This window comes from Lates calcarifer, linkage group LG6, assembly GCF_001640805.2.
Source record: "Lates calcarifer isolate ASB-BC8 linkage group LG6, TLL_Latcal_v3, whole genome shotgun sequence".
In the NCBI taxonomy this organism is placed as follows: domain Eukaryota; kingdom Metazoa; phylum Chordata; class Actinopteri; family Centropomidae; genus Lates; species Lates calcarifer.
In genome coordinates this window covers 3,781,795-3,805,646 of record NC_066838.1, presented here as the reverse complement: position 1 = coordinate 3,805,646, position 23,852 = coordinate 3,781,795, and the positions used below count along the sequence as shown (strand labels likewise).

Below are 23,852 nucleotides of genomic sequence, written 5' to 3'. Positions count from 1 at the left end.
GCAGGAATTGCTTGTAGGGGGAATAAAACTGGGTGAGGGACAGCCAAATGAACAGATTCATTTTAAATTAACACCAATTATAGCATGGAAAGAATGAGCATAGCAATAACGGTGGTCATCCTGCATCAGCAAGGTCTCTCACAGGCAGAGATTTTGGAGTAGACGTGTGTTTCCAGATGTGCTGGCCAAAGCTCTTCAACAGAGGCACTAAGAAAAAGGAAAGGTTGGGGACCAAAAATTCAGCTAAGAAAAGGTGACAGAACTGGTGGAAGAGAGTGGGACCTGGTACACCCATGTACAGCCCAGGGAAGTATGGTCAGAAGTGGCTTTTACAGAGGGCTTGCAGCCAAAATCAATTCCTCCGATGTGGAAACAAAGCCAGTGACCACTGAAAACAAAGCCACAGAAAAGCAGCAGCAGGTGCTCTGAAGTGATGAGTCCAAATTTGAAATATTTGGCTCTGACAGAAGGCAGTGTATTCAGGAAGGGCTGGAGAGCGCTAAAAGGGTGTTTACAGGCCTCAGTGAATCACTTAGGAGGTTCCTTGCAGTTTGGGGGCTTCATTTGTGCATGTGAAGTTGGGAATTTGGGATTTAACTTGTGGTGACCTCAATGCTGAAAATACAGCCACAGTCACAAAGAACTATCTATATAGTGAGAAGAAGAACAAGGAGTCCTGACACAGGGCCCCAAGAGAATTGGTGCTGTTTTAAAGGGTTTTGACAAGTGTCTAAAACTTTTGCACAGGACTGTATATCCTGCATTCCCTGCATGCAATAAGATGCTTATGCAATAAAGGAAGTATAGTGTGTGTGTGTGTGTGTGTGTGTGTGTGTGTGTGTGTGTGTATGCTCAAGTGCTACATGTACATACGCATGTCTTTTTGTGTCACTGAAGAATTTTTGATCATCTTTGACTGGCTGGCAACTTCTTTTCAGCTGCGTTTGTGTGCTGGTTACTAACCCTGACGCTGCCACAAAATCCTTGATTCAAAACATGTATACACACACACACATACGCATACACACATAAGAATTTTGAAGTTGTCTGAAGCCTGATGAGTTACATCATATGCCAGTAAGACTGGAAACACAGAATTTAAATCAGACGGGGTTCAGGCACCCACTGATCCAAACACCCCCCCAAGTAGAGCAGCAGCTGCAGAAGCAACATGAATTTACAAGGTACAGTAAACTTTTCAAGTACAGCAAGTGAACAGACATTACACGCACTCTACACGACTGAGAGAGTTATAGAGGGAAAGAGAGAGAGAGATAATGACCTGGATTTCCTGTTATAAAACAAACAGAAAGAATATCCCATTGTTCTGTTTGCACATGGCTCATAACTCTGTGTGTAATGTGACGTAATTTGATTTAACTCCCATGCGTGCATTTGTGTGTGTGTACGTGTGTGTGTGTGTGTGTGTGTTGTGTTCATGTTGTTGCACTTTAGATTAGCCATCCCTCTCTGTCCCATGCCCTTGCCAGGCATCATTTGTTCCAGCCACACTGAGATGAATTAGCTTGCTAGTCTGCAGAGAAGTTATGGATGTTTTATTCTGGGGGCAAACAGTTCCTTTTACTGCATCTTATTTTATCTATCTACATTTGATCTTGGTGTTTGTTTTAGAGAAAAGGTTTATCTACTCTTCCACTAACTCCACTGATAATGCACACACATTGCAGTCCACCACACCAGTCAAAGTACTTCAGAGGTCAAGTCAGTCCTGAAACACAGCAGAGTACTTCCTCTACTGCTTACCGATAACCTCAGTGCTGTCAAGAGCAATGCTGAAGCAAAATGGTGCACTGAAACACAATTTTAACAGACATATTTTAAGATTTTCTTTGTAGCGTCACAGTCCTTGAGAATTTCATTTCACGGTTGGGAGTAGCCAGAAAAACAACACTAAAACTCACAAGTGAGACATGAGACTTGACAGACATGGTTATAAAGGTGCAAAGGTTTAGTTGTTGTGTGCCTATAATCAAAAAAGTTTAGAACGACATGTCCCATCCCATTAATATGAATCTCTATATAACTCTTAAAGGAATAGTTTCACATTTTGAGAAATACACACAAGACAAAAAACATGGGGTGTCTCCTCTGGTTGCTTTGCAGCTGCTCAGAATTATTTTTCTTATCCAACTCTCCACCAGAAAGCAAATAAGTGCATCTCCTTGCCTTAAGTTGATAGACACAAAGGGGAATATTATCATAAAACAGCTAATTTAACAATTTATTCAATGAAATTTTGTCCTACTGGAGGACTAGATCAGTGTCTCCCAACCAAGGGAACTTGTACCACAGGGGGTATTTGGTTATGATTATGGAATAGCTGAAAACAAAATCATGAACAATATTAAGTACATATCCACATGCAGTTTGTGTTACAGAAAAAAATAAACAGCCAAACCATTTTACAAATTGGTGTGAGGCTGATCTTTGCACCTTATTTTCACAAAAAACAGAAATCTTCCCTCTACAAAAGATCAACTTCTCAGTTTACCACCAGCATAACTTAGTTTATGTGTTGTGACAGCTGAGCAGCTGTGTTTCTGTGTTTTAAAAAGACAAAATCTTTAGAATTATCAGACCTGGCTGGTATTAAAAGTCTTAAATATAGATAACAGTTGTATTGGACACGTTGGACTCACTGGATGAAAGGTACTTAAACATCACTAAAATGTTCAAGCAAAGTCTTTGCAGAAAAATGATAACAGATTCAACCATGTTGTAAGTACAAAGACAGCAGTGTAAATGTTGGGGTGATGTTACTTCTTTGTCATGAGAAGCGTGCTGACATATAACTTGTGGAACCGTTCCTCATGCACTTTATTCTTAAAATTTCAGCGCTGTATTCACTATGGTTGGATTTAAGGGCCTGTCAGGTTTTTCAACAAAGACATGGCTCTGAATGTTAAAACACAGGTAAAGTACAAAGTCACATGTGGTATTTCCACATACAACACGTGTATCTGTACATGTAAATAATGTAAAATGCTATTTCAACTTTGCCAACACAGGTATAAAGAATAAAGACACATTAAGGTTCACCTGTCACAAAGCTGAGTTTCTTCACATTTTGAATTTGACTACAGTGTTTGCTTAATGAACCTTTCCTGTCCAAACTCTGTTCATTCTCCTCAGTTGTTCTGCTGTGTTAAGCACATAGCAGGTTCCTTGCAGTTTTGGAACCTGAGCCTGAAGTTAGAGATTTGGTCATAACCAGTGGTGACCTCAGTGCTGAAAAGTCATAAAAAAACTATCTTTAGCACAAAGAAGGAGTCCTGCAACAGGGTCTATGGAGACTTGGGGCTGTTTTATTGCATTTTATATGAAGTCAATTGATAATTGATATTGCTGTGTAAAGATGCATTCCCTGCATGCAATAAGATGCTCATGCAATGAAGTGTGTGTTGGTGTGGCCGTTTAGTTCCTCCCTATTAAAACCCTGCTCTTGACTCCATTCTTTGCCAGACTGTCTGTTCAGCCATGCTTTGGCCACCTCCTAGTATCTTGCCTGAGTTTATCTTGTGTTGTCTTTTGAACTAATGCTAATTATTGTCTACCTGTGCCTCTGTATGCTTTCCTGCCTCACCAGCTTACTGTCATGTCTACAAGCTCCAGCTCAAGAACCTGCGCACAACCAGCCCAGCCTCTGACGACAACTCTGGCTCAGTTCCTGCTCAGCTGATTGTCCTGCTATCTAGTCACACTGGCCCATTCCCCAAACTATCTCCATGAAAATTCTACAATAAACAACCATTTTTGAGTACTTCTCTCTGTCTGACTTCTGCTTTTGGGCCCAAAAACTATACTTAATCGTAACACCATTTTATACATGTCAATTTGTTGTCTGAATTAGTGTTGCTAAACTTTTTTTTCAAATAACTGAACTGAACTTAATATTAATTTCACCCCACTGCCCCTGTCAAGCAGTTCTTACAGTATGTGTTGTTCACAGCTGCGTTACACTCCTTCAGTTTAACTTTTCTGCAGCCATCTGAAGACAGCAGGACACATTTGTTGATAAATCTGCAAGCCTCTGATTTGAGCAATGACGTGCCAGAGCACAGTGACATTAAACACAGCTCTCAACTGTCTTTACCTTCATTAAACTGCAAATGACACCAGGCTTGGATAAATTGTAGTTTATGTGGGAGATTATAGCGACCCATCAATCCTGTGTGTGTGCCATTGCTTCATTTCCAATTTTGTTTTTAGCAACAGTAACATTTTATGACATGCCTAACATGTTGGCAAACAGTTCACACATGCAGCAGACACAGAGCAACATTAGCATTTATTTTGCATCCACCTAAAAAATGCAAATCCAGTATTGACTCTCCTCCTAACTCAGACTTCAGAAGGATTATCCATGCCTTTTTATTGAAAACAGCTACCTACTATCAAACCACTGATGAGAGCTATGAGAGTGAACCAAAACAGTAAAGTTGTGGGCTATAAAACCAACAGTGAACTAAAAGCTTCATAAAGGTGAGGGAACCGTAGTATCAGGTGATAATTGTCTGTTTGCCAGCATGAACATCTCCTTTCACATACTGTGCATAGACACTGCATCCTCTTTTAATATGAAAACATTGATTTTAGAGCAGCTTTTAGTCAAAGAAGCAATGCCACCATGAATAAAATTACATCTAGCAGGGCTGCATTCAAAATACTTACTTACTTATAATACTTAAATAGCACACAGGAATTATAAGCAAAATACACTTTAAGTATTAAGTAAAAAATAGCCATTATGCAGTAAAAATTATTTATGTGAGTCTTATATTATTATCTATCACATTATTTGATTATTATTACACTCGTATTTCAATGTTGTAGCAGGTGGAAACAATACTAATTCAGACTACTTTATCACTGTTGGCACGTTAATCTGTAACATCAACATCCTTAAGTTTGTGGAAGACGGAGGTCTTGGTGTGGGGTTTGGGCATCCTCCGCCAAAAAAAAATTTTACACAAAAAATTTGCAATTTCACTTAATTTTTGACCATTATTAACAGCAGAAAGACAAACCATGCAAAAGATGTCCACTTGGGGACCAACTACAACCATTAGTCTAGGAAAATCATTTTGAGGACACAGTCATTTTATAGTGATTAGGTGGTGCTCAGAAAGGCTTAGGTGCTGCACATTAACATACATACATTAACATACCAACAGTCACCAAGTATTCAAAAGAAATACTTATGTAGCATACTGTACAAGTACCTTAATACCTGTACTCAATTAATGTACTTGAGTACAACATTGAGTAAATATTGAAGTACATTCCACCACTGACAATCTGCTTATGTTTTCAGTATTTGTTGTAGTTCTAACTGCAGATAATGTATTGTCAAATTGAAGAAAGTTTTCTCTGTGTGTTGCGCTCACTTGGCTTAAACATCAGTCATTTTCACCATTAAAAGAGTCCTTCTGTCCTTCTGTGGACAGGGTTGTTGCTTGTAGTGTGTAGTGAAATGGATTCATTTCTTTGCAAAGTGCTTCTCTAGTAAGGTAAAATGATCGTGCCCTGCCTTGTGTGATTGCAATGTCTCTTTCAGCAGTGGTGTGAAATTTTATTTTAAAGCGTTGACAAGCAATTCCAGCCTCCGCAATGAGAACAAATGTAACCTTTGATCATGGATGGAAAAAGACTGGATGACAATCATGCTCTGAGGGAAAAAAACAAAATGCGGGATCTGAACTGCACACATATTTCCTTTTTTCATTCCTGTGGAGCAGCTTTTAATTCCAACTCTGTCCTTCGGATCAATATTGTACTAAGTCTCTGAGACTCCACAGACCTGAGAGACACATTTTTCTCTTTCCTCTTACAACTAATCCTGACAAGCAGTCACAAAAAAAACTGTTGGTAAAAACAGTACAACACTCACACATCCCTAGACAGTGGGTGCGTTTATGAAAAGAGCAACAAAGTAACAGAGGACACCACAAGTGCATAAGACCGACTGGACCAGCTAAAATCACAGCTTTTATGGCAGGGACACAAACTTACTTTTACTTTTCCTTCATCTAGTCTATAGTAGAGTGTGTATCAGAGTAACCTAGAGGTTCAAAAATGGTCCCATAACACCAAAGGCTGAGGATTCAAAAATGATATCCATCCCTTGCTGTCAGTGTCCTTGAGAAAGTCACCAAACACATCTCTCCTCACTCTACACAATCCCTAAACTGAACTCTCAGGTTAGATAGACAGTGGGCCTATGTGCAAGAAAGAGGGGGAAGATGTAAGCAGTGGGAGAGAACACTGATTGACAAAGGTGCAGCAAGATTTGCTAATTTGTTTCTTGTTTTTTGCATTATAAAAGACAAGGTGATATTAACATTAGCCAAAGGAAAAAAGTAATAAGAATCAAAATAACAATGTTAAGACCCCTGCTGAACATAGGGTTGTGCCGCAAGCTAAGTATAGTGACAAGATCTCAGAGTTACGGTTGCTGTAGTAACACAACACACAGTTTTCAGAGTTTTCTACATACACAGCAGGCAGAAATATCAACTGTAAGAGTAAGCAGTGGAATAATTTGTCACTATGCTGACAGGAAGCGTCATTTACAGACAAAAACCTCCAGATATGGCATCCCTGTAATAGAAGTGACAAAAAGGATAAAATAAAGTGAGGCTGTACTCAGGCACTTTGAGCTTACCATGACTCTGCTATCATGCTGATGTAATACTTACTATGTTCACAATCTTACTTTAGCATGTTAGCATGCAAACATTTGATAGTAAATGTAATTTGTTTTGCAGGCATTTGGACAGAAACCAAAGTGTTGGACAAATTAGAATTTTGACCTGATGATCATGCCAAATGAAAAGTTATAACTTGAATGTCTGTACCAAATGTTGTGGCATAAAATCATTGTTGATGCATTTCACTCAGTACATGAATGTGAACTCATGGCATGACAAAGTGACTGTGACCAAAGTATATTATCATCTGACATGAGAAATGTCTGAACAAAATGTGCAGTCATCAAGAATTTGAATTTGTTGATAAATGACAATGTCACATCAGAAGTTTTTAGATTAATCATCTGCGACATGAATGTTTGCAAATACATGCAGTCTCCTATTCAAGACTGGACTCAAAGCTAACATGAAAGCTGATTTGACTTTTCACAAATCAATTTTGAATATTTTTTATGCTTCGTTTAAAGTTGAATATCTATCTGCAAATCACAGCAATATTATGATATTGATAATTCATACATGTGTGCCATATTATTATTTATTTTGTTGGTTTGTCAAAATAAATTATGACTACAGATGACTGTGGTGCCATTTTTAGTAGCATGTAGTTGCATCATTATTGATGTTGTGGGGATGGACATGGGTGAGTATTGTTATTATGAGGGGGTGTCATGGTTTAAAAATAAGTCTAGGAACCACTGGGACAGAAACAGTGTGGGTGAAATACTCTACAATGAAAAGATAAAGAGAGAAATGAGATGATCAGATCTCATGTCCTACCCAACATGTAGATTTTGTTTCCTGTTACGAAGGGTGTGGCTCCGTACCGCGGCGTGGGCATGGAGGTCATCGGCTGCCACTGGTCCTTCTCTGCCTCATAAACCCTCACCAGGGCCTGTGGTGTGGTGTCTGCTCCCATACCCCCCAACGCATACACCTTCCCATCTGCAGAGAGACATACAAGATAGAAACTCACTGTAAATCAACAGCTTTTACAGAGCTTCTTATCATTTAGTGTCTTGGTGCAACAACGTGGTAGACATTATCTCCCAAGCTTATATCCAGGTTAGTATGAGGTGAATGAAAGAAAAATGTTGCAAACAACTTCCAAACAGCCAGAGCAAGAGATGCATCACTGTGCCCTTTTGTCTGCCATTTCTGGTCCAGCTGCCATGTCGGCTATCTCATCCATCTACAGACATCCAAACAATCTGCAATATTTATGCCCTGGTCTCAGAAACTTCCAGATGACCCATGAATGACTTTTCCACAAGGATACACACAAACATCCCCAGCTACTGCAGTGTCATTAGAATATACAGAGAAGGAAGGAAAGAGAGGAAAATTGCTGAGTAAGCAAACACAGTGCTCCTGCTGAAATACTGCAGGGGGAGAAGAAGGGAGAAAGAGGAGAAATGAATAGGAAAGAGAGAGGCAGAAGAGGAGAGGAGAGGAGATGGCAGTGTTATAGATTAACAGCCTATTAGCACTCTGAAAGCTGTGACAACTTCAATGTGAAGGAGCAAGAAGGAGAGAGAGAGAGAGAGAAGCTGAGAGAGATGGAGGGAACGGAGGGAGAGGAGGGAGATGGTGAGTGTCTCAGTCACTCAGACAGATGACAAATCCACAAAGCTGTGACTTAAACTGTGAAGAATAAAGCAATAATAAATCTGTCACTCGCAATGCAGCTCGACACAAGTGCGATTGCTACGCTGTTCAGCAGTTATGACCAAGTAAATCTAATTGTACTGTTGAACATAAAATAAATGACGTAGCAAGGAGACTTTCATCACATGAAGTGTGTAGCAGTGCACGTACATGTTGGGGCGGGGCAGAGAAGTGAGACCACTAACACTGTGAATACAAAGAGACACGTGCACATGCATGAATGCTGCTTTAATGAGCTTTCTAGAACTATTGGCTTTACATCCTATTTAGCCTGATTTGTGTTTTCACCAGTATCGACAGGTGGATCATCACTGCAGTGACTTTTGGTTTTGTAAGACCACCTTTATGCATGAGGAGAAGTTAATGGCTCTGTGAGACTGTTACACTCATTTTAAAGAGAACCACACTGAGAAATAAAGCACTGGGCAAATAGAAATTTTGAATGTGATGATGGTGCTAAAAGTCAAGGGATTACCAAAGTTCACAAAGACTGTTACTATGATTATCCACAGAACAGTTACAATATTTCACTAAAAACATCAAATGTCACCTTCATAGTGGTGCTAGCAGAAAGTTTAGAGGATCACCAAAGACTGGCTGTGAGTGTAAATACACTGGCTCTTGTGTAAGAACATGAAAGGTTTGCACACACAGGTGTTCCAAGTACATTTCAGAAAACTTCTCTGAGGACACGAACTTGTTGAGAATTGCTTGGCTCAACATAATGAATGAGGAGGTGCCTGATCATGACATTTGATCACTAGCACAGTTGATGCCCCTGAGTTGTGATGGTTTGAGAAGTGGCTGCATCAGCTGCTTGTAAGTTCTAACTTAGCTCAGTTCTAACATAAGTGTTTAAGTGGAGTTTTACACATCATTAAATTAAAAAGAGTTGCACCTGTCGTCATACTCATGGAGTATGGTATGACCTGAAACTTGATAATGTATTCAGTTTATTTGACTCATTTATTTTTATTTTAATTAACTACAGTATAATAATTAACTCCAAAATCACTCAGGTTAATATTATGATTTTTAAGTCACAGTCAAGACTCTCTACACATGACTCATATAATAAGTCTGGACCACTCACAAATCATTCACACAAAGAGAAGAGCAAATTCTAAATAGTCACAAGAGAAAACTGGTGAACATGTCAAATTTTTGTGAATCACTTATAAGTACTACTGAAGAACAGCTCTGTTCATACAAGTGCTTCTAACATTAGGTCTATTGTCTATATAACTGCAAAAGGTAGGTAAAAAAAACTTTCAAAGCAATAGCAACATACTGGATGGATTTGGTGGTTTCATGCTGATTTTCTTCAGCCCAAACGATAAAGAAGGCAGTATGGTGAAAAGGGTGTCATTGTAATTTTGTAGGTATCATTCTAAATGACTATGGGTGGTCACTGAAATGTTCACCAAACTGTCAAAATCTCCTTATAGAAAACATAAAAGCTGGACAAGGAAAAGATCAGTCTTTGGGAAATGGAGGCTCCAACATGTAAGCTAGTGTGTGTGTGTGTGTGTGTGTGTGTGTGTGTGTGTGTGTGTGTGTCATGCAGAAGAAAGACAGAAATAGTAAGAGTGAGAAATAAAGTAGATTAAACAACAACCAACAATGCGTATGTGTATCTGAGTAAGTGTCTATAATAGAGTAAATTATTTCCCATGCAGGATGTCTGTGTGTGACCCATTCAAAACAGCACAAAGAAAAATAACTGTCAAAACGTCTGTCAGAATAAATTTCTTTTACAAGAGCTTCTACACATCCAAAAGCTCCTTTGTCACAGCAGTATGATAAGCGTTTCTATGTACAATGAAATGAGAATCTGTTTTCACTGAGATTAAATGTGGAAAAAAAGCCTTCACATGCCCAGAGGAGCCCTTGGTTATCTAAAAGTTTCCTTTTAAAATGTGTTCTCTGGGGGACTAGCTTTTATCAGGCATTAAATCACAAGATGCAGTTTGCATACAAGACTTTAATCCTGTATGAGACACTGGACCAAAGAATTTCTGGGAAAAGACGGAGGAGAACGTCGCTCCTGTAATATTTTATATAACTTAGAAGTACTGTGTCCCATTTTCATCAACATTGTTGATTATCAGAGTACAAAAAGAATACAGTCAGACCAACAAGCTCTAATTTTTCATTTAATTAACACTAATAAATTAGACTACATTGTTCTCTTCACAAATGGGTACACCTTATTGTACAAACTAATACAGTGGCAGTGCATCCTTTCAGAACAAACCACTGCAGAGTAAAATTTAAATTACTTGTGTGAAAATCTGCTCAAGCAACAGTAAAAAGTGGCAAGTATGGATACTAAGTTGTAGCCTCAGCATGAACCCAACTACCCTGAGAAAGAGTCTCATTTTGTCCACTGAACTCTTTCTATTATTACCCAAAGTCGTGACCATAGGTGAGTGACTTGAGACCTGTGCCTTCAGATTCAGCTTCCTCCTGCTCCCACGACAGTCTGGTACAGTGTTCTCATTATAGTATATGGCACCAATTCCTGCCTGTCAATCTCAAGACCCCACAATACTGTCAGTATCACTCAGCACCTTCCTGCACTAGCTACAGCTCCTTCCTTGCTTGCACGCCAAAGCCCACATGGTGCCTTGTCTGGATGAGGTTACTTCAGCCTGAAGGCTCTAGCCCCTTTTACACAGCCTTTCGAAGGCGGGAATATTTCATTATTCTGCCTCACCATTCTGTATTAAAGGTTCAGAGGCTGACATTGGGTGAGAGGCAGGGTACACCCTGGACAGATCGTCAGTCTATCACAGGGCAGACATATAAAGACAACCATTCACACTCACATTCACACCTATGGGCAATTTAAAGTCGCCAGTTGATCTGTATGTTTTTGGACTGTGGAGAAGCTTGAGTACCTGGAGGAAACCCATACAGGCACAGGAAGAACATGAAAACTCCATAGAGAAAAGCCCAGAGCGAGCTGGGGTTCAAACCCAGGACCCACTTGCTGTAAGGCAACAGTACTAAGCATCTAAATGTAGATAAATGCAGGGAGTGTTTTTCCCCTTCTTTTTCCCTTTCTTTCTTTTTTATTTTGTTTTGCTGAGGAACCTCTAACTTCATTGCTTCCCCCTACCTATGAAACAAAACCTGGGCCCTCAGGGGAACAACTTTGTATACAGCTGGAATTACTGACAGTGTGACATGATGATAAATATCTACCGATCTAGACTGTTATTTATCACTGTAAGTGCTTGACATTCACTCTCCACCCACACCGTTACCTGTGACCGACAGAATCTCACAATTGCTGCTTGTGTTTGTGTCTGTATGTGTGAGTGTGTGTGTTTATGCCTGTGTGCGCGTTCGCCTTTTGGCCCAGCCTCAGTCTAATCATGTGCAATCTCCTCTAATTAAGGAAACCATGCTCTATTCTCTACCCGTCACCCCGGGAGACTCCATGGCAACTACAGCGTAACCTACAGTCTGTTATTATGGGGTGGCTGTTTGGCAGGTTGGTGCTTGGTGAACAAAATCCATCACCACTCAAAGCCAGACCCCTGAGTCACTACCTGGAGCTTAGTGATAAAAAAAATAAGCTTTTTGCACGAAATATGCTCATAACGCTCTGTACTGACCCGACAGATCAAAAACAGTGACGCACAGAACTGTAAATGTGGCAATATCAGCAGATATCAAGGACAGAGACACACAAAATAGTTATGCTTTACATTTCTGTCCTTCTCCTTTATAACTGATAAACGGAGGCTGCTGTTTTGATTCCTCTCGGTTTGTGTCCTTCTCTTATCGACATCCAGTTTTTTTTTTTTAGGCCTGCATCCTCCTCTCACTGCTACTTTCACTTTACTTTCATCATTTTCCATCCCTTTTTACTCCCATTCAGTCTAATTGACTGCATCATCCATCCCATCTCATCCTCTTTTTTCTCTTGCCTATCATTTTATCCTTTTATCCTTCCCTCTAATCTTTTTTTTCATTACTCCTTACCCATTTGCATGCCTCCCATAATGCAGCACTCAGTCCCAGTATTGGATGCTCCGCTACAGAGTGCAAGAAATGACAGAAATGTGGAATTGCTATGTTAGTGAAGGTTCTTAAATGCATTTTTCAAGTAACCAATCATACAGTGTGATTAGTGTATTCAAGTGTATTTTTGCTTTGAAAAGTAATATTTTACAATATTTGCATGAAATCAAGTTCAATCAAAGGAGTAAGATACAGCTGACCAGCTAAAGAGAGCCTTAGATACATGAGTAAAGCTGAATAACTGGCTAATATTTAATGTTCTGTCCTTCAGCCTGTCTTTTACTCTTTCTTAAAATTATCAGTAAATTTGTTCCCTGTAGTATTTCATTTTGATTCATATTCAATTAGTTTGTCTATTCTCTCTGTTTAATCGATCAGTTGTACACGAGTTCATTATAACAGTTTACTTTCTTCAAAAGGTTAATAACTCATTCTGGTTGTCATAAAAGTTTCATGTTTTTTCTAAGAGTTGTGCTCCCTTTTGAAAAATTTGTTTACTGACAACCTGTTGGCCTCTACTCTACTGAGGTTAGTGGAGTGCTTATATAATCTGACGGGTGACAAATCATCGGACCTGTGCTCCTATTTTTAGAGGCTTCCTGAAGCCAGACTCAGTCTGGATTAAACACACTTGAAATGAGAAAGAAGATGAGAGCAAAGTTTAAAAAACAGAGGGTGAGCACATAAGAAAAACTAAGAGCAGACAGATTTTTCAAACCAACAAAATTACATTTACATGCTATTAATCTGCTTTGCAAAACACATTTTCAAAAAATGTAGGGTAGGGTAGCTGTCACTAGAAGAAGTATTTAAGTGTAGTAGATTGGATACAAAGACTCTGACATCAGAGAAGTTCAGCAGATGCAAACAATTTCTAGGAGCCAGGGTTTCGCATGAAAGCGGGAAAGTTTAGCCCAAATTCAAAATTCACAACAGGCACGTTAAGCGGACATGAGCAGAAAGAGGAAGCAAAAGAGAAGCAGGTCGGGAGCTGCAGTTTGATGAGAGCTTTAATATCCTCAGTCACGTCACCAAAGTTAAGGAGATTGAAGGTAATTCAAAGAAGTAAAGAAGGGATTTACAAGGCCTCCTAAGAGAAACTATATATATATTAAAAAACAGTGATAAAGTCCTTACTCATAAATCCACTTAACATTTACTGAATCTGGGATGTGCTCAAAAAACATAGACAAAAAAAGCCTCTCATCAACAGTACGGCAAATGCAAGTCTGTTACATTCCACCACTGGAAACACAGCAGGGACAAAGTTGTCTCATGCTCCTGTCCTTACTGCTGTTGTGATAGATGGACGACGATCTCCCACAGCGACATTTAAAGGGCACTGCACTCTTCCTAATGAATGCTTGTCAATAGCAGATCAATAAAACCCCCCAGCCTGCTGCTAGCTATAGTTGCCATACACTACCTATGGACTGAGAGAAAAGAGGGCTGGGGTCTTATATTTAGGAGGATCGATTGTCCTTACAAAGACAAAAAGATGAGTCAGGCTCCCTACTTTCTTTCCTAATGTTGTTTTTTCTTTATTTCCTTCTTTCCTCCTTCCTTTCCTTTGTTCCTTATTACCTTCTTTTAATTTCTCCTTCGATTTTTCCTCTTTCTTTCTTTCTTTTTGGGTTAACTGCAGGTCCCTCTTGAGTCGGAGACAATGACACCAGTCATACAATGACTGGTGTACAACCACACTGTACTGTTGGCTTAGTGTAACACAGACACACTCATACAAACTCACACAGGGGGGTCAATAGTAAATGTATATGGTGAAGCAATCACAATGTCCTCTTTAGTGAGGCTAAGGGTAAATCAATAGTCCTGTCAAAACCTCCATCTGAAGACCACCTTGAAGAGGGAAAAGATCAAAGTGTATTTGTTGACTTGAAAGAATCATGCTGACAGTAACGCAAAGAAGTATAAATAACAGCCACACAAAAGAAGCAGTTTCAACACACTGAGTTCAGATTCATACCAGAGGCAGAACAGAGGGGAAAGCAGCTTCCTTTCAGGCAGCCGTGTTCACAGAGACATGCTGGAACGTTGAATCTTTTCTCTCTGCATGCAGCATGTGGATTTAACAGAAATAGATTAAGGGAGCACACAGTGGATTATATATAAATATCAACACAGAGCTACAGTGTATATATTTGCAAAAAATCCACTGAGTACCTTTAAAGTAAAAATTACCTGTATGTATACATATACACAGATGTGCACAGTATTTCTACTCTCAAATGTTGATATTATCAAGGTAGCTGTAGTATGCTAAAATATTCAGTTTAATTCCCACGTTGTCAAAGGTTTAACCAGTAACAGACATATGGATAATATATGACAAATGATCCAATTATTATGACTGAGTATTTTCTACATTGTGCCTTTTTCAATCCCACCTCCTTGGGATTTCCAAACCTTACTGTCCCCTCTCGAAGATCCCACTCCTTTCCCACCAGTGAGATTCTAATCATTCACGTCCACAATAAAGTTTGCTATTGAGAATCTGTCGTCCCCATCCACTGAGATGTGGCCCTTGTTATAGATTATTAAAAGTCCATATAATTTGCAATTACAAGTGTCATAATAAACTGTTTAACAAGCTGCTTTTAGAAGACATGAGATAAAAATCAGCCTTATTAAATGTCTTTCATTTTTAATATTAATGATGTATAAATGAAATTTATCTAAGCAATCAGTGGTCTAAAACAGAGAAAGTAAAAGAGGTACAGAAAGTGAGTGGGTGAGATGGAAACTGAGAGAGGCTACAGTTAATTAAAACTTGACTTAATTTATCATGCACCAGATTTGGAGGCATATGGTTAACTGGGAGGCAATGCATGTACATGAATAGTTACATCGTTAATATATATAATTTAATTTCATCCTGCAATGATGATGATGCTGTCCACCTGCTCCCACCTGCATCAGAGCTTGATTATCCACAAGGATCCTAATACTGTTGCAGTCATAGCACCTGGTGCGAGTGCAATTTACACACTGGCACTGTGAGAGGCCTTCCTACAAAGACCAATGATGTATAATTATGACCATTACAGAAATCTGACACTCACAGATGTCAGATTTCAGCTTTCAGTTAGCATTGGTCAAAAACAGATTTTAAGTCCAGCTGGTATTTTGCACATTTTGTGCAAATAAAATGTCATTAAAGAGGGAAAATAAAGCTCTCTGAGCTCATGAGCTGTCCCTGACATACTTTATCATTTTAAGCAGTTTTCGGGTAGATTACCATGTAAATACAAGGTTCATGTAGTACCCAGTAAATATGACTTTCTAACATTTACAACTACTGAACATGAAGAGATGAAAGCAGCTGCTGCTAGCTGTGCCTCGCTCTGCATCAGGCTATTTGAGTGGTGCATTGTGCTGAAATGAAATCTATTAAACTTCATAAAAGCCCATAAGAAGCAGGTCATTGTTTATCAAGTGCAATTAACCATTCGATTACAAATCTGTTCTCACACTGCAACACAGAATGAGCATTCACGAGTCATTTTTTATAAATGACTGTCAGAAGTTGATGTTGGTGCTCACTCATAAAGGGGGAAATGCACATAGATACAATGTTTTATAATTCTGCAATATGTTATTTATGATATTCTAATGAACAATAAGAAATGACCTGAATAAATAAAACATGGAAAACTAACAAGCCTGTAAAACATGTTTAACCTAAAAGAAGAGAATTCATTTATATTCATTTTATTGCATTGTTTTCTTTTACACACATACACATTCTTCTCTCTCACACACAAAGAAGTTCCTTGCTGCTTTAACAAAGTCTCGCTTCATTGCTACTTGTGCTACTTTTACTTTCTTTCTTGGTGTCCCCCATATTTGTGTTAATTCATTTCTCCTATGTAATTTCACCCTCTATAGTTTCTTCCTGCATTGCTGCTATTGGATTTTTTTAAAAAGTGTATCTGCTTCTAAGTGTCCAAACACAAAGTACAATATATTTAAGAAAAATTATTCATTGGATATGATTATAATGTTTATAAAATAGTCACAACAACAAGACATAAATGTAAACAGCTAACAAAAGAAAATATCAATATACAAGGCAGGAAAATATTGGAATGAGCAACAGCAATTTTGCATGTCTCCCACTCTATATTTGAATTAAAGCAATCACGTTCTCCAGCAACACCCTGCTGTAAACAAACGCACAGCAAATACACACAACACAACAACATACAGGAACACGCAGCAACAACTCACGTGTTTCCAGAGGACACAAAAAAGTGATGAACCTGGCTGGGAAGCACTTCTTGTTCAGTGCTTTGTGATGCATGAAGTTACTGAAAACAGCTACTCGTCAGTGGTGTTGGACTTCAAGACTGAAGTGTTTGCAGCGCACCGAACACATGCAAATAGACAAAGCTGCATCTACAACTGGTGGCTGCTGGATATAAGAGTAGTTAGAGGTCAAGTGTCTTTCTCAAGGGCACTGAAAGGGAGGGGGGAGTGGTTAGAGCAGTACGAGTTTTAAACAAACAACTTTAAAGTTAGAAGTTCATGCTTCTCTCACAGGAGGCTCTTCTGGACTAATCAACTAAAAGGAAGCTGCTCCTTCCTGACCTTTCAGTTTCCCTCACTGCTGTCATGCTCTCTTCTTTGCTGAACTCACAGTCATACAGCACAAAACCTTTACTTACCATTTTACCCTTTACTTTTGCATCTACTGACATTTAAGTGTCTTCTTGAAATAAATGACGCATATATCAGTATTGCACCTGCTACGCTCCAAAAATAGCCACAGTGCCACAAAGGCAGGGATTCAAAACCGTAATTACAGTATCTGCCTGTGCCACCCGGGCTTATTAAGCTTTTTACTACTCTTATTATGTGGAGACCTGGCAGCAGTGAGCCCATGTCCTCTCTACACTTCAAGCTGTGGTTTAGGAAATTAGCTTTTGATTTGAAGCCCCGTAGACAATTGTGTGTGACTGAGTAGAGATCATATTAGGTTTGACAGGAATCAAAGAGTACGAGCAGGGAAAGGCTGTATTAATTAGTGAAACTGTGGCAAAGATAGAGACTGTAACCACCAAATGAAAAAAATGTGTTTAAAGTTTTGTAATTACTTGATTTAAAGCATAAAACCAGTGCTTTCTGTTTGACTTAAGTTAATTCCTGAGACAGTGCTTTGCCGTGTTAGTCCATTTTTTAAGCTGGTGCCCTGGAAGGCTTAGTAGGCACAGAGTAGAATTAATGCTGCCCGGGTTTGTCTCCCACTGCGGCTGCAATCATCTACACTCACAGCACTGTGGGGCACTTTAGGATTTAGCAGCACTACTGTACTGTGTTTGGGATAACTGAACATTGCCCTTTCAGTGTATCTCAAACGGACCATTACCTCCTGATAAACACTTCACATCACAGCATTCAACTGGAAAATGTCATCACTAACTGGCAGCAATTTTCAACACAAGTGTGTGATGATTCCTCTGCTTCTACTCAGATCTGTTCAAACACAAATGTAAAACTCATTTCAACTTCAATATCCAATAAGACTGGCCAGAACACACAACTTCCCAGCTCCTGTAACAGCTGGGGAGTAAGGTGTGTTCTTCCCACACCTCTTACTGTCTCAGGCTCGTGTGTGTAAATTAGATGAGGAGAGACTACTTGTTGAGGTTGAAAAATATATAGAGCTACACAGCTCATGGTCATGTTATTACAGTAGACAAGAGATACTGCCTGGCCACCATCGCTCTGCAGTTTTGCTCTTCAGGTGAGAAAACAAGTTTAAGTGGTGGGAGTCCACATGATTTTAACTTAATGCCTTAACATTGTTGAAAACATTTTTATAAGGGTTTTCCATACCATTGTGAGAGGTAGTGCTGAAAGTGACTGTGAGGATGAAAAACCTACTCCGGAGAGAAAGTATACTATACTGGCCATAGTATAAAACACTTTTTTGTTTTGTTTTTTGTTGTTGTTGTTTTTTTTTTTTGTTTGTTTGTTTTGTTTTTTGTTTTTTTTTACAGAAACATCTGTTGAAAAAATGTAACAAATGAATTACAAGTGAAAACAACTTCTTAGCAACTCCCAGTATCTTTACTGCAGAAGTAAAGCAAAACAACTAAGAATCATGTCTGTCACAGACAAAGACTTGTTAACCAGTAATTTTAGTTTAAAAACAATTATATCATTGTTGAAGTGTAATTTTATTTTTATTTTATAACATATAGCTAACTTACACTTGCTAGTTTGAATGCCATGTACTTAACATTAGATAGGTGCTAAAATTGTAATTGTAACTGCACACAAATTGGTTGAATTCCTGGAGAGAGAGAAACATGTAGAATGTTATAATTAATACTTGACTAATGGCAAATATGAAGTTGAGGAAAAAGACTAAGAGTAAAAAGTTAAAAAAAAAACAAACAAAAAAAAAAACAAACAAAAAAAAAAACACCACACATAGCAGCACATTCTTGAACTTTTTTGCAGATACAGGCTGAATGGGACTGGATAAAACCTGGATGTAACAAAGGCTGCTTGAATGGAATGAATGGAAAAATGTGAACTTCAAACCGACAAACCTGCATGTTTCTAAACTGCAGTACTATGTGAAAACTTGTGCCCTGCATCTGCACTGTAAGTAAACAAGAATGGGCTTATTCCCATTGATTTTAAGACCACTTTAAATTCTCAATGAAGCTTCAGCAGCAGCCATCGATCACAGCTGACAAGTGATAAAGTGCTTGTTGTCAAGTACAAATTGGTTGATATTGATATCTGGCAACCTCTCCGCTCTGCAGATAAACCCATACTGAACATTTAATTTCCTGATCCTCCCCACTGTGCTGTGACATTTACTGCACTGCACATACAGTATGCCCATTCATTTAGCTTTGCACTGAGTGGGAGTTAACTGGAAAATTCTGAACAAAGAAGCTGAATCACTTGTAACCATGCTTTAACAACATGCGATGTGCCCTTGAGCAAGGCACTTATACCTTTGCTTGTTGTAGAGACTGAAGGTTAGAAAAGGAACACACAAAAACTAAAAGACAAAAGCTTTCTCCTTCTGTAAGAGACAGCTCTAAAGCACTCACCAAGCACCTGATAGCTCCAGTGGGGCTGCTTGGTTGCTAACAGTAGAGGGTGTTTACAGGGCTTTGCAGTAAAAGAGAACTAGTGCTCAGTTACTCTTTCCTGGCTGACGAAGCAAATGAATTAAGCCTTGGTTTAGTTACAGTGGGCCTCATGCAAGAACGTCTTGTACAAACAGTGATTTTATCCCCTTCACCAACTTGTCACATTTGCACATTTTACATTTTTTCTTAAATGAAATTCATGTGTGGTCCAGGTCTGCCATACGGATTATGTAAAAAACAAAGAAAGAAAAAAAAAGTTTGATTTAAATGCATAAAGGTCTGGACGCAACACTATTTACAACAGCTGAACTCTGCTTTGAAAGTGTCGATGGAACTGACATGACTGTTAGCTTGTGGTGGGAAGATCTGTAGAAATCACCAACAAATCCGCACCATTTTTGTTTTGGTGTATTGAACCCTTCTGTCCTGTTAGTGACCAGTAAGTCTTGAAATTCAATATCGTACAATCCCAAGAATAAAATGCGGAGGAGTGAGGAAGCTTTTGAAGAGATACCGATAGCGATATCAGCATGTTTGCTTGCATGTTAGCTGTTAGCTTGGGAGCTGTTGTAGTTCACAAACAAGTGTTGTGAGCAGTCCTTACGTCACTAAGCCTGCTGCCTATCTCACAAGGACACAGGGGTGAACTTCACTGTGAGCAGGCCTCTAATCTCATTGACTCTGTGTTTAAATATGTTACTAAAATCAGCTTACTTATGAATACCAAAGGATCCACTGCCACTGTTCCAGTGCCAGACACCACAGAACACCCTCAGAGGTCCCGTGGCCATGCCCTGACAGAGCTGTCACAAGGGTGACCTATACAATATTAATCAGGTTGTTTTGTTGTTGCTGATCAGTGAAGTTGTTGAGTCGATTACACAGGTTGCTGTCCAGAGGAACACCAAGTGTAACATCACCTTGCTATAGTTCAACGTTTTTTGGCACCCAGTACTGCTAAATTTATATTTTCATCTCCTAATGTTCAACACTGAGACTTGAAGCCCCAGAATTTAAAGTTCTTTGTACCCTTGGATAGGGCTGGGTTCCAAACTTCGGTTCTTTTATGGCACCGACCTAAATGCTTCGATACTACCTGGTATCAAAAGACACTTTGTTTTTCGGTGCCAAGTTTCGATACCAAGGAGTTAATCACATGATCAAGATCTGATAATGCTGCCAGTGATTGGCTGTAACATTACACGCAATAACAGGGGTATGCAGGAAAAATAGTTACGCCCACAGACGGGGTTCACGTGTATCTGTGTCGTGAACTACAGTGTGTGTGTCGAAGTGGTTAAAAAAATGCGACCGAGGTCAAAAGTGTGGCTCCATTTTAGCAAGATTGATGCCAATAGTGCACAATGCAATAATTGCAAAAAAGGACATCGTTGCTAAGGCAACACGACCAATTTGACGAAGCATTTGAACGTGCATGGAATCAATTCAAAAGAAAGTTGCTCTGTGTTCAACTGCACAAAGATTTAAAGGTCCTTAGTCTACAGCAGTGAGCATTAGACACTGACTTGTTCTTTTGCACCAAAAATTATTTGTTGTATATTTTTTATGCTGGAAAACTGCTTTGAGTGGAAAAATGCCAAAGCTGGAAAATAAAACTTGTACCATATTATGTAATGTAATTTTCTTTGTTAGAATTGATTTTATAAAATTGAATTGAACAATACCCAGCCCTACCCTTGGGTGACAAAAATAGCATAACAAGTAGCCGTATGCCAAGTCTGTGGCAATAATTATGCTAATGACAGAATCTCATGAACATGTAAATTTCCCCATTGTGGGACTAATAAAGGATTATCTTATCTTATCTTACATGTATCTGATCGCTGCAATTTAAGTTTGATGAATTTGGCACTCAGACAAGCAAGCCTCACGGAAAATGTGAGAGAGATTTAGGACAGAGAGATGCCCCTGTACATGCTGCTATTACACATCCTCATTGCAGCCTGACTGAAATACATGTTCTTACTATCTCACAAACAGAATGTCTGTAGCTACTTGCCTATATCCACTCTGCCAAATCACTTTCCATTTGGATGGATATCCATCAGTGCAGCTGCTTTCTTTCCACAGTCTCTTTCTATCGCCACAGTCTCCAGTTGCTACTTCCCTCTGCACACTGCACTAATCAGATTTCCTGTAAAGCCACTGTTGAAATGATTGTGGGCAACTGTAATGAGTGCCTCTGTTTGTTAACTGCTGTTTTAATTTGTAAGCCTTGTACAAAGCATAGAATAATAGATTCTGCCTGTGTTCTGTGTATTCAGCAATAGAATAAGGACAGGTTTTGTCTGGCTACACCAGAGAGAATGAGACTACTGTATGTAATTGGAATATGTTGCAGTGGGCACACTGTAGCTGCCAAGGTTTGTTTATCATTTTAGTGTTTTCCATAGCAATGTTTTGTGTTAAAATGTGATGAAAGCAATGCAAAAAGGCCAGTTTTTACCCAATGATAAGTGATTTGGCCTTTATGTTGGTTAATTTACCACACAATCTATGCAAACGGGTACTTGGTTGAAAATTACACTCTACACTTAATGAGATAATCACCTGAAGTGGATGTAAAGCAGCGACAGCTTGAGAGGTGTGTACATGAGTGAGAGACAGGGGAGCTGCGTGGATTCATGTCAGTGAGCACAGAAAGTGTGTGTTATCTGTGATGATGATGATGAAGATGACGATGATGATGAGATACAGAGACAGGCCAGCTGTGATGTTGTGCAGGCATGTCACAAGGTAGCGGACGTTAACCTAAAGTGACAGCTTGGTGATGCACGGCACAGGCTACGGCAGTGAAACACACTCTTTCTCTCTCTCTCACACACATAAACACACACACACACATTCAGTCTACGCGTGTGTTCATCTTCCTGTCTCTGTCTTGATCTCATTGACACGCACATAATCAGCTAGGCTCGCTCTCTCTCACATGCAGATACACACATCGTCTAATTTCTCTGATCTGTCCCATTCTGCACGTGACAGCAGTGGTTGTGTTGTGTTGCCTGAACTGAGTTGGCTGATGACAGGGCGGCGGCACAGCGAGCCACAGCAGCAGGCTTTGCTTTGCACAGTTCAAACACAGTGACAAAACAACATCATTACCCGTCATTCTGCGGGTGTCGACACTGGCACAAACAGTCTGCGACAGCCCGTCTCCTTTGACTACAAAACAAACTGCACCTGTGTGTATAAGTGAGATTGTATGCACTGTTCTCCAGGGCAACACAATGAACTGGATGGAGATATCAGATACATTAACACACTTAACACACTCTTCACTTTAAAGGGTCAGTTCACATAATTTTGTCTGTGGTGATTACAGGACTGAAAATGGCAGTTGAGCAAACATCCTTCACACACAAAGCCTGCCACATACTCACATGCTTGTACATTTGAAGCTATTTAAGCAAGTGGTAATACAGTCTACCACACAGCACATTTTACTGAGACACAACTACTGTAATGGGCTCACTCATGTATCACAGTAAACTGATTTGACATCATTGTATGAAATGACTGAGAGGTCAAAACCTATAGAGGACCATCTGATCAAGAATTGACACAGTTAAAGTAGTTGTTTTGCTGATTGGCAAGCATGCTGGTGATTAGCTCAGCAGCTTCAGTGGTTCATCTAGCATCTTTTACAAGGACAAGTGGATGAACTTCACTGTGTGACTTCTGGACAAATAAAACAACACACAGTAAAGAACACTGTATCCAAATGGCTCAAATGTCACCAAACAGTGCAGTTCAGAACCACAGGTCTTCACAGAAACACCCTGATTCACTTTTAGCTGCCCAAAAGTATTCTACTTTCATCTAGAAAGCAGTACCACTGAGTGCCTCCGGACAGCAGTCATCAAGGACTGCTGCTCTGCCAATTCTTCTGTCCCTGCCAGTGCTGGGATTTGATCAAAAAGGTTTCAGATCACTGCTGCCTCATGTCACCTTCAAGTCTCCTCTGAGAAATTCAAACTCTATAATCTACTGTAATCATTCATGTTCTGTTTTATATCTCACAAATTGTATGCCAGAAACCATCGCCAGCGTGCCCTCCAAGGACGTCAACATTTAGACATTTAGATCTCTTTTAAATTTGCAGTCGCTGCCTTTTTAAACTTGTTTTATTCTTGTAAATAAATATCTGTTCCCAATAATATCCCCACAACAAATATCCAGAAAGTTGCTGATCCATTGGGAAAAGGATGCACAGTCAAAAAAAAAATCTCAGCAGTGTTATTCCACTGCATCTGACAGT

At 39.4% G+C, this 23,852-nt stretch overlaps 1 protein-coding gene across 1 annotated transcript in view; it reads right to left on the bottom strand.

The window, feature by feature from the left end:
* Window positions 1–23,852, bottom strand: part of LOC108884678 (kelch domain-containing protein 8B) — a 158,153-nt gene that overhangs the window by 57,923 nt on the left and 76,378 nt on the right. Inside the window, exon 3 of the mRNA XM_051071036.1 lies at window positions 7,512–7,676. Within this exon, the coding sequence (XP_050926993.1) occupies window positions 7,512–7,676 (165 nt within the window). The remainder of the gene's footprint in view (window positions 1–7,511; window positions 7,677–23,852) is intronic.